At 43.9% G+C, this 12,207-nt stretch overlaps 1 protein-coding gene across 1 annotated transcript in view; it reads right to left on the reverse strand.

The window, feature by feature from the left end:
- LAMB1 (laminin subunit beta 1) overlaps positions 1-12,207 on the reverse strand; it is a 69,951-nt gene that overhangs the window by 28,478 nt on the left and 29,266 nt on the right. The window contains exons 13-21 of the mRNA XM_077264808.1: positions 11,151-11,286; positions 10,920-11,078; positions 7,594-7,721; positions 6,745-6,865; positions 5,290-5,488; positions 4,358-4,501; positions 3,790-4,021; positions 1,955-2,118; positions 45-269 (exon numbers count right to left, since the gene is read on the reverse strand). Of these exons, the coding sequence (XP_077120923.1) occupies positions 45-269; positions 1,955-2,118; positions 3,790-4,021; positions 4,358-4,501; positions 5,290-5,488; positions 6,745-6,865; positions 7,594-7,721; positions 10,920-11,078; positions 11,151-11,286 (1,508 nt within the window). The remainder of the gene's footprint in view (positions 1-44; positions 270-1,954; positions 2,119-3,789; positions 4,022-4,357; positions 4,502-5,289; positions 5,489-6,744; positions 6,866-7,593; positions 7,722-10,919; positions 11,079-11,150; positions 11,287-12,207) is intronic.

The following is a 12,207-nucleotide window of genomic DNA, read 5'->3' on the forward strand; positions in this document are numbered from 1 at the left end:
ACTGGTGCATGTCTCAGGGAAATAACAGTAAAACAAAGTCTCACTTTTACAGTCTTGTTGGAAAGCATTTCCATAGTAGCCCAGTAGACATTGTTGGCAGTTCTCGCCCTCTGTGTGATGGAGACACTTCAGACATACTCCTGTGCGTTTGTCACAAGCAAGCGGATCGGACATATCGATGTTATTGTTGCAGTTGCATGGCTGACATATTCCTCCAATCTCTTCTGGATTTCCAAAATATCCCGAGGCACATTCATCACACCTAATGCCTAAATGGGGACACAGAACCAGCACTTATATATACAATTACCTTATAATATTAGTACGTTTTCAGTGTAACACATTTTTTGGTTAGGGTACAGAACAATGACAACTTAGAATAGGGATATCTTTGGATCCTCTGGTAAAGAATGCAATAAGCTAATGGGAATATAATCTCTGGGATGTAAAAGGCAGAAGCGAGAATTTATGACCAAGAGGACAAGCATCAATGAGACTATAAATCAGCTTAAAGGTGCATTCAAATGTCGGTGTAAATCAGTCCGACATTGGATCGCAATGCACAGATGACCGCGGCTCTCTCAGCCCTCAGCATGACAGCCTCATAGAAATACATGAAGCTGTCACACTCATGTAACATGAAGAACAAGTGTGATGTTGTGCTGTGTAATGTGAATAGTGCATGGCGTTAATGAGGTTTGTTTATGTAATAATCTGCATTGATTGTGATGAAGCTGTATTCTGCCAATCAACAGGTAGTTGACAGGGACAGTTAAAGTTAACGTTTGGGACTAGCCTAGAGTGGGAGGTGGTCAGCTAAAGAGACAAGAGTCAGTTCCTGTCAGGAAGTAAGAAAGGGCCTAGAGTGGTCAGAGAAAAGACCTAAGGTCTAGTGTTAGCAGTGCTGCATTTCTTGGATGTCCCTAGCAGTAAGAGGAGACCAGAAGAAAACAGATAGCGTGATCCAGAACAGAAATGAGGAAGAGTGACTGAGAGACAGAGTGATTTACCAGAAACGAGTCTTTGGAATAAGATGCCTAGCAGTACGGCCCAGAGTTTATAACACCTAAAGGTAATGTGTCTAGACAGAACGGAGTACGTGAGACAAAGAGAATGCCCTGGGCAGGAGCTCCAGAGCATCAGTAGAAGAGAAGTAACGACCATACTGGCATCATAGCTCCCATAATGAGTTACCGTAAGTAAAGGACTCTTGCTAGCCAAACTGTAGTGTTGATCTGGTAGTGGTAAAGTAGTGAGGAATAGTGAAGACAGAACAAGTGAAGAGAAAGCCGAAAAGGGACCGAATTTGTCTGAGGAAGATGTTGTGCATTATAAAGGAAATGGTTGAGAAGATACGTAGCTGCTATACTGTATATAACCCTCCCCAACTTAACGTTTAGTAAAAGGTTTATTTTTAACTGGTGGTCTCCCTCACTGAACTGTCAAGCATCTAGTCTGGGCCAACCACCAAAACTGGTTAAATGCAGCCTGCAAGGGTGTAGAACTCCCACACCACAAGTCCACACACCCAGCCTGGACGCCTACCTTCATGTATTGTGACAGGGCATAAGAGACTAGTACCTCACCCACGGCTACCGCCCTGTGCTATGTTACACTCAGGGCAGGAGATCGGTGACCAACTTGGACTGATTTACACTTATCTCTGAATGCACCCCAAGAAAAAGCTGTGAACAGAGGAGGATCATTATTTAGAAATTAATATTAGAGTCTAATTAACCAATTAACATGCGATTGGATTGTGTATCATTCCCTACAACAATCTTTTATGTTGTAATCAATATGTGACATTGAATTAAAGATATTGCTATTTGTGGAAATGGAAGATGACTTATGTGAAGGAGTAAATTGAAAGTTAAATTTCCCAATTAGTTTTTGGAGTGATAAACTGATGACTGGTTGCAGAGATCGAGTCTTACATGTTGTAATGAATTACCTGTGTAGCCTTTGTTGCATGAACATATGACATACTCAGATGAAGGATCTTTGTAACATCCACTGGCAAACTGCCGTCCACTGCCAGGTCCATCAGGGCACGGGCAAGGCCTGCAATGGTCACCTGAGCCCAATCTGGGATCACCATAATAGCCAGCTAGACACCTACAAATTAGCATATAAAACATTAGGAGTTTTTTGGTAAGCTGAATATTACTAATATATCTAGTTATCATATGTTACTGTCCAGGAGGACAGATCTTAATTCTATTCACAGTCAGTCCAAGTGACACCAAGGACAGCCGCAATGTGGCCATATTTCTAAGAGATGATACCCTTTTCAGAGATCAAATCTTCCATACTCCCAGGACAGGTCATAGAACTTACCGTATTTTTTGGCATATAAGACGCACTTTTTCCCCCCAAAAAAAGGGGGGAAAATGGGGGGTGCGTCTTATATGCGCAATGCAGGCTTACCGTGGACCGTGGCGGCAGAGGTGCGGCGGCAGAGGTGCGGCGGCAGAGGTGTGGGGGTGGAGATGAGGAGGCGCAGTGAGCGGGGTCCCTTTCCCCGGTGAGTTGATGCTGCAGCCCCGGTAATGCACAGAGCCGGGTGAATCCTGTTGTTATCGGTGCGCGCGGCCATCTTCCTGAGGCCGCGCGTTCGCAGATGGAGCTCTAGTGCCCGGGGCTTTAGGAAAATGGCCGCGAGATGCCGCGCGTGCGCAGATGGGGATCGCGGCGGCCATTTTCCTGAAGCCCCGGGCACTAGAGCTCCATCTGCGAACGCGCGGCCTCAGGAAGATGGCCGCGCCCACCGATATCAACAGGATTCACCCGGCTCTGTGCATTACCGGGGCTGCAGCATCAACTCACCGGGGAAAGGGACCCCGCTCACTGCGCCTCCTCATCTCCACCGCCACGGTCCACGGTAAGCATTACCGGCTGCTGCATCACCTCACCGGGACTTTGGACTCTGTATCCTGTATCCTTTTGCTTCCCAGGATGGGTGCAGCAAGGTTCAGGAAGGATCTCGTGGGCACATGGACTGGAGATGATGGAGGTAGTGGTGTACATTGTGAAGCGAGTATTCCACAGGCGCTCATATGTCTGAGTCCTTGCCGCTTCCCGGCGCTCAGACATCTGAGCTCCTGTGGAATACTCGCTTCACAATGTACACCACTACCTCCATCATCTCCAGTCCATGTGCCCACGAGATCCTTCCATCACCTCACCGGGGAAAGGGACCCCTCTCACGCCATACCTCTCACTGTGCTTCCTCATCCCAGCACCTCTGTCGGTAACCACTGCTGCCACCCTCCCATGGACACCAGGCCGTGGCGTCGCCCACCTAAGCAGGAAGGGACCCTGCTCAGGTGCACGCCGTACCGCATCACCCCACCTCTGCCGCCACCATGCCTCCTGTGACCCTGCTCTGCCACCACCAGCCCTCAGGTAAGATACTGTAAATTCGGACAATAAGACGGACCCCCATCTTATAAAAAATCTTTTTTTTCTGCAATTTTCACCCCAAATTTGGGGTGCGTCTTATGGTCCGGTGCGTCTTATATGCCGCGAAATACGGTACATTTGTGGAAAAATGTACATTGAATTTTACTTCAGATATTGAAAGGAGTTTTCTAGGATATATAAATATATACCTAAAGAAGTGCATGTGATAAATTCTCCCACCAGTCCTGCTCTGATGCACTTGTAATCCCTCACGCATGAATCACTTGTCCTCCAAACAGTGCACATGATTTACATCCCATTTGTTTAATAAAAAAAATAAGTCACAAGATTAAAAATTAATAGCTTAAAATTAAAAAAATATACCTTTCGCAGCTGTAGCCTTCAGTATGATTTCTACAGCTAGTGCACTCTCCAGTGAGCGTGTTGCATTCATCAGCATGTCCATTACATTGGCATTGTTGACAGTTCGGGAATCCCCAGTAACCAGGCAAACATCTATCACATTGACGTCCGAAGGCACCGGGAAAACATGGACACTGACCAGTCTCTTTATGGCAAAAAGCTTCATAAGATCCTTTCAGGTTACATTCACAAGCTGAAAAAATATAAGTAAACTAAGGGAGTGTCTAAAACAAAGTTTACATGGTAAATAATGGTGGACAACTGTCTAAAGATACCCCCCAGCAGTAACCACAGACAATCTACTGTGCATGATGGGATACTGATTATTCCTTGAAGACAGAAACAAGGAATGGGTAGTTAGTATAGCAACATGTCGGATCCTTTATGCCCAGGGCTTACCTCCCTTTCCCCATTAAATAAACAGAAACACCGCTACCTTTTGTTTTTGGGCAAGTTGGAATAACCCTATGGTCCTCGCTTTTTCTAATCTAATCACACCGGAGAAGTAAATTAAGGTAATAATACATACGTTTACATCCACTAGGTCCAAATCCATAAGTTCCTGCAGCACATTTATCGCAATTTCTGCCGACAACATTTGGACGGCACTGGCATTGTCCTCCATTTGGGTCACATACGGCACTCAAGGAGCCTTGTGGGTCACAATGGCATTCTGGATAAAATAATTCAGTATATTTGAAAATGTTCTTGGTTACGCCATACTAAGACTTCTGCCGATAAAATTGGGATCTTCTCTTTCTTTATGTCCTGATGTTGCCTCACTTCTGCAAATTATATGCACTCAAATACAGTTCTGCTTTTAGATACTTATCTCCACAAATGTTCCCAGAGTATTGTAAATTACTTCTCCCAATGTTATAAATTCATTTCATTCCATAAATAGTTTTAGTAATGAAGTCATATCATCTTGGTAAATGGGTAAAATTGAGAGATTTTTCATTTTATCGTTTATTGCTCATTGCCTACTAGGTTACCAGCCAACTCTGCAGTATATCAAAGGAAACCAGTTTCCTAGGCCAGGAGAACAAGCTTGCAAGATCTTTACTGTAGAACATGCAAGATCTGGCTTCAACCAGCTTCAGTTCTCCTGCACTTCTTCCATGCTACTGAGGCAAAGCTGCCACTGTTTCCAGAGCGCAGTTTGGGCTAGTGGCACAACTGTACTACTGGTCCGAGCTGCCAATCATTAAAAAAACATGGCCCTAGCCCATAACTGTATCTTCACATGTTCTAGTGTATATTATGTGAGGTCTCGACACCTTGGATTGCATGATCAGAAGAGCATACAGAGTTGTTGTGGCTACCTAAAAAGTGGAAACCTCATCAGAACCCAGGAGGACCTGTTTATAAGTCAACAAGGTCCATCAGCTGACATTTGGATCCATAATATGACTAATCTAACACATTAGCATAACACATAAGGTCCATGAAATGACATACCCAGGGCACCTTCATGTAGGACTGCGGAGATACTGAAGAGGAAGTCTTTGCAGATGTCTGTCAATGGAGTTTTCACGACACTCTGGCTATTTTCTGCACATCTGTATCTCTGAAACGTCTGCCAGGTGTTACTGGGCTCTTCCCCTGAGCCCCCCATGCTGAATAAGTCAAGAGACTTGACATGAGGCAGCAAAACAATCTGTGGAAATACATTTTTTGTATATTTTGACATTACACATTATGGAAACATATTCTCAAACTAGAAGTCTAAAACCACGACACAACACAGTATGTGGTGCAGCACGCAAACTTAGATGGCATTATTACTGCTCTGCAATCGAATGGACTTCATAGCAAGCTGAAGCAAGGACAAGGCTGGAAATATCACAATGTCATGTAAGGACATCCAGAACCATCCTACTTAAAGGGGTCATCCAGTCAAGGAAGCAAAGTCTGTAGTCACTCTATGTGGCTGCAGATTGCCGAATCGTGGCAGTGTGGGATGTGCACACTGTAATGATTCTCTTGTATGCCCTGTGCAAGGGGACGGTAATGTGACCACATGCATGTTATTTGCATACTTGTGGGCAAAAGCTGAATAGTCCCATCTGGCTTCTAGAAGACAATTGGGAAAACCCGGATAATACATATGACCCAAGTATGCAAGTCACATACATGAGGTCAAATGACTGCCCACTCGCATGGGGCATAAAGGGGATTGTGATAGTGTCATCACTCAGCAGTTTGCAGTTACTCTAGACTTTGTTTCTCAGACCACAAAACAAATGTGTAGCATCAATTGTAGCTCATATGCAACATCGAGGATTAAACTTGAACCTGTGAAGGCAGTTTATCACATTTTGCATCTAGGAAACCCTAAAAGAGAACCTTTCAGCACAAATTTGTAATATAAAGTAAATCCATTTCCGTATTGGAGTGGTTATACTGATTACATTGATACCTTTGGTGAGAAATCCACTTTGTTGTCCTTTAATCACCATTTAAATTAGATTCAAAAGGCCGGACGGTGCATGGGGTCAGGTTCCCGGCCTCTCCGGTCTTTGAGTGGCAGGTCACTGCTTTTTCAGTGACCTGCTTCCTTTGTTTGATATCTCACACCAGTCATTACCATGGGCGGCATATGCCCAGATTGATTTCTTGGCTCAATGATGTTTTAGAGACGATTACGCGCGTGTTGCTCACTACAATGACGGCACAAGATTTCCAGCACAGGAGGCAGGCCATTGAAAAAGCAGTGAACTGCCATTCAAAGACTGGAGGAAGGTGGAGGGGCCGGGAATCACAGACAGGGAGGAGAAGACCCCGTGTACAGCCCGGTCCTTGTGCACCGAAATGTAATTAGCAGAAAACTTCAAATGCTGATTACAGAAGAACTACAAAGCAGATTTCTTCAGATGTAGAAAATATCAAACCATTCTTACGAAATGCACTCACAGAGTCAATTAGTGTGTATGGATTCTCCACATTAGAGTTAATCGAATACCGAGGCAGGTCCAGGCGTATCGTGTAATTCAGGCCTTTTTCAAAACATATGGGACGAGGGAGGACAATATACCTGGAATTATATATCAAAGCACATGTTCTTACATATCTGGTCTGGGTAAATTCATGCAGAAGACTGTTTACGGTATATAGATTACTAGTATATATCATTACCTTACGTTCAATGCTTGTCAGATCTTTGGGACTTTCACATGGGCCATATTCACACGTTCAGTATTTTCCATCAGTATTTGTAGCCAAAACCAGGAGTGGGTGATAAATACAGCAGACGTGACGTGTTTCTATTATACTGTTCCTCTGATTGCTCCACTCCTGGTTTTGGCCTACACATACTGAAGTAAAATACTGACCAAATACTGAATGTGTGAACATAGCATTATCCTGAGAATGAAGCATATGCAACAATATCAATCAGAGGGGAAACACTTTTACTGTGGCTAACAATTTGTCCACACTCTTGTTGTTTGCTCTTATTTTCACTCAATTTAAGTAAATCCTAAATGGTGAGAATAGCACATGTTACTACATGCATGTAACATAATTGGAAAAAGATGCGAGGGAGAGGCAAATGTAATAATACTTACAGCAAGTCCATAAAATATACAATTTCCCCAGATTGTCTACAAATTAAACTAAAATCTCTTATGCTTGCCGTCTCCGCTCTGCTGACATGAGAGCAGTAACTGTAGACTGCAGCTCTGCCTATGCTGCTGAAAGTAAAGTACACCCCCAATAGCACTGTCAGGTATGTGCCACTCTCAGCACTGAATTATTACTCACCGGGATCCTGGAGGTAATGCCACATTCTGGTTGTCATCACCAGGCACAGTGTTACCACATCTGCTGCTGGTGGGTATTCTTCCTGGACGTATAACTGTAATCACGGCTTCTTCCCATTGTTCTGGAAGCTATTACACACAACCCCCCCAAAAAAAAAAACAACAGAAAAACAGATTAGAGTGCTGTCATATTATAAATCTGGAATCATAGATCCGATTGCCAGCCAAAGGCTAATGCTATTCATACACATTAAATAACCATTGGGTGCACATTCATTTGTACGACTACTATTCCTCCGGAACCCTCTTCCACCATGCAAAAGCACGTTGATCACCTGATAAAAAAGCAAAATGCTTGTTCACTAGGTGGTGATCAGATGATGCCTGGGTTATCAATGTTTACTAGTATAATAATCATTGATATGTTGCAATAAACTAGAGATGTGATTCTGAGAATAAGATGCTGTATGGGGAGAGAATGAATGTGTTAACAGTGTGTAAACAGGCTGGTAAACAAGCGCTGAACAACTTGTGCATTGACAAGCTGAAATCGGCATGTGTAAATACACCATAAGACTGGTTGGGGAAAAAAACAGGAGAAAGGATCCATCGATAGGCAGAGGTAGCTAAAAAATAACTTTTACTCTGTAGTTATAAAAGCAATGAAAGACACATATTGTCCGGCATTGAACACATGCAGGCAGAGCAACGCGTTTTGACAAAAGTCTTCCTCATGATCATTCATTCATTGCATCTTGTGGTTGCTCAACCAGATCCGTGCAAGGCATTGGCTGGCAGAAGGGAGTCTTTACACACATCATGGTAAGCTGACTACACCTATTTTTCTACTATAAGACTGGTTGCACCAGAAGCCTTCCTGCTGTGCCCTGTCTGCAGGAAAACAAAACCTTCTAAATCCATGCTAACCCATAAAGGGGCAGGCTTTAAAGGGAAGAAGGCAAGCTATAATCAAAAAAGGACCTTTTGTTTCAATCATGTTTTTGTTACATTTTTTGAGGCAATGTTTTTAAGGTTGAAGGAAGACTTTAGTCCATCTAGTTCAACCTATAGCCTAACCTAACATGCCCTAACATGTTGATCCAGAGGAAGGCAAAAAAAACCCATGTGGCAAAGAGTAAGCTCCACATTGGGGAAAAAATTCCTTCCCGACTCCACATACGGCAATCAGACTAGTTCCCTGGATCAACGCCCTATCAAGGTAACTAGAGTATATAACCTGTAACATTATACTTTTCAAGAAAGGTATCCAGTCCCCTCTTTTTATTATTATTATTAATATTATTATTCATTTTTATAGCGCCATTTATTCCATGAGGCTTTACATGTGAAATACGGGGCAAATATAGACAAATACATTAAACATGAGCAAAAACAAGGCACACGGGTACATAAGGAGGGAGGACCCTGCCCGTGAGGGCTCACAGTCTGCAGGGGATGGGTGATGATACACTAGGAGAGGGTAGAGCTGGTTGTGCGGCGGTTCAGTAGGTTCAGGATCACTGCAGGCTGTAGGCTTGTCGGAAGAGGTGACTTCAGGTTCTTTTTGAAAGTTTCTATGGTAGGCGAGAGTCTGATGTGCTGGGGTAGAGAGTTCCAGAATATGGGGGAAGCACGGGAGAAGTCTTGGATGCAGTTGTGGGAAGAAGAGATGAGAGGGGAGTAGAGAAGGAGGTCTTGAGAGGATCGGAGGTTGCGTGTTGGTAGGTACCGGGAGATCATGTCACAGATGTATGGAGGAGATAGGTTGTGGATGGCTTTGTAGGTCATTGTGAGGGTTTTGAACTGGAGTCTCTGGGCGATAGGAAGCCAGTGAAGGGCTTGGCACAGGGAAGAGGCTGGGGAATAGCGGGGAGACAGGTAGATTAGTCGAGCAGCAGAGTGTAGGATGGATTGGAGTGGTGCCAGAGTGCTAGAGGGGAGTCCAGAGAGTAGGAGGTTGCAGTAGTCGAGGCGGGAGATGATAAGGGCATGCACTAGTGTTTTTGCGGTGTCGTGGTCAAGGAATGCGTGGATCCGGGAAATGTTTTTGAGTTTGAGGCGGCAGGAGGAGGCAAGGGCTTGGATATGTGGCTTGAAAGAGAGGGCAGAGTCGAGGATCACCCCGAGGCACCGGGCGTGTGGGACTGGGGAAAGTGAGCAGCCATTGACATTGATGGATAGGTCTGGTGGAGTGGTAGAGTGAGATGGGGGAAAGATGATGAATTCTGTTTTGTCCATGTTCAGTTGTAGAAAGCGAGCAGAAAAGAAGGCTGAGATAGCAGACAGACAGTGCGGGATTTTGGTAAGTAAGGAGGTGAGGTCAGGTCCGGATAGGTAGATCTGCGTGTCATCAGCATAGAGATGGTACTGCATACCGTGGGATTCTATGAGCTGTCCCAGACCGAAGGTGTAGATGGAGAAGAGTAGGGGTCCTAGAACAGAGCCTTGAGGAACACCGACTGACAAGGGGCGAGGTGGGGAGGTGGTGTGGCGGAGGGAGACACTGAATGTCCGATCTGTCAGATATGATGAGATCCAGGAAAGGGCCAAGTCTGTGAGGCCAAGACATGAGAGGATTTGTAGCAGAAGGGAGTGGTCCACAGTGTCAAAGGCAGAAGACAGGTCCAGGAGAAGGAGGACAGAGTAGTGTCGCTAGCTCCTGGCAGTTAGTAGGTCATTGGTGACTTTAGTTAGGGCAGTTTCAGTTGAGTGATGGGAACGGAAGCCAGATTGTAATCAATCAAAGAGGGAGCAGGAGGAGAGGTGAGAGGACAGTTCAAGATGGATGTGTTGCTCCAGCAATTTGGAGGCATAAGTGTAAGTAATGAATCACTCATTACAACATCATACAGCAGAGAGTTCCACAGTCTCACTGCTCTTACAGTAAATAATCCGCGGCTGTTATTATGCTTAAACCTTCTTTCCTCCAGACGTAGAGGATGCCCCCTTGTCCCTGTCTCAGGTATATTGCAATTTATGTTAAAAGAAATGTAACAAATATATATATATATATATATATATATATATATATATATATATATATATATATATATATATATATATATATATTAGCAGCAGGGCAACCAGTGACATTGAGTATTGTGATTGGTGGACTCGGCGTTATCAGCAATGTATAATGTCACCTGACATTTTAATCCTACCTCTGATAAGGACAGGAAAGATAAGCCTAAAAAAGTCCCTGTGGCCACTGTAAAGATTACACATTTTAGTTTTCAATAAAGATTACGATATGTAAAAAAACACAAAAAACGTTTGCCAACATTTCTACATGTAGTGTTCCTTTAATACAGTGATAGAACTGCTCACCTGCGGCTCATAGCGAATTAAAAGATCATACTCCATAGAGGTTGGGATGTTGTTGATATGAAATTCCAAGTATGCTCCTTCTGGAACGTTGGCAAATCCAGGTCCTGTCCAAGAAGGGGTGCGATCTTGAGGGAGCAACCTCTCCACAGTTCTCACACCCTGTTGGGAAACAGCAAGGCCTAAGCACTGCTACTAAATGGAAACTAGAGCCACAAAGTGCTAAATACTTACAGGTCCAAAATCCGCATGTTCAGCTTCATAGATGTAATGGTCTAAAGAGATGAAATAGAAGCCAGACTGCACTTCATTGCACTGGCGGCCGATCATGTGTGGTCTACAGCGACACTGGCCAGATTCAGGAGAACAGCTGTAGACGGCATGAAACAACCCTAAGAAATTTCATAGACCGCAGAACTGTGACATAACAAACAAGATGTACCAGGAGACAATCCAGAAGACACAGCTGGAGTTTGGAACTGCACTTTAATTGTGTTTGGATAATTCTTGAGCACTATTTCTATAATGTCCTTTCTCTGCTTTGGATAGATCAATATCAGATCGATGTGGGTCCAATATCTACAGCCCTGCTGATCAACTGTTTGTAGCGCTGAAAGAAAATAGTGTACAGAGCTGGAAAAGCACGGATCCCGTTTATGATGCCCATTTTGAGGTACTGCCACTCAGCTCCTACTAGTGTGAATAGCGGCTGATCTGGAGTAGCGGAGACTGACCACCACACAGCTCTGTACGTGGTCTACATCTGGCTCTTCAATCAGCTAATTGTCAAGGGTGCCTGGTATTGGACTACTGCGGATCTGTAGCAATGGACAACCCCTTTAAGAATTGGAGTGTTCCAATTTTTTTTATAAATACTAGATTATGGAAACGAATCTAAACTTATTTTGGTCCATGTAGTACCTATTCTATGACGTAGAAATATTCAGCTAATGCTCCTTACCCTATCTTTTATACTAAGGTCACACAACTGTTTTGCTCTCATCTGGGAAAATATGTCCAATTATCTTACGCACACTATGATCAAATCCTAATCAGAGTGTGTACGATTTTCCCTGATGTGGAGAACTAAAAAAAAAAAAAAAAAAAAAAATCCCCATCTTATCCATTCTGTCTGTCCAAGAAAATCAGACCGCACCAGGATGTCATGCGAGGGCAGTCCGATTTTTTTTCTCCGGACCCATAGACACGAATGGCTGAGTGCGATCCGTTAATCGGATGCAACTCAGGCATGCTATGATTTTTTTTCTTGAATCAACTTGTTATGAGGAAA

This window comes from Ranitomeya variabilis, chromosome 5 (assembly GCF_051348905.1).
Source record: "Ranitomeya variabilis isolate aRanVar5 chromosome 5, aRanVar5.hap1, whole genome shotgun sequence".
Lineage (NCBI taxonomy): Eukaryota > Metazoa > Chordata > Amphibia > Anura > Dendrobatidae > Ranitomeya > Ranitomeya variabilis.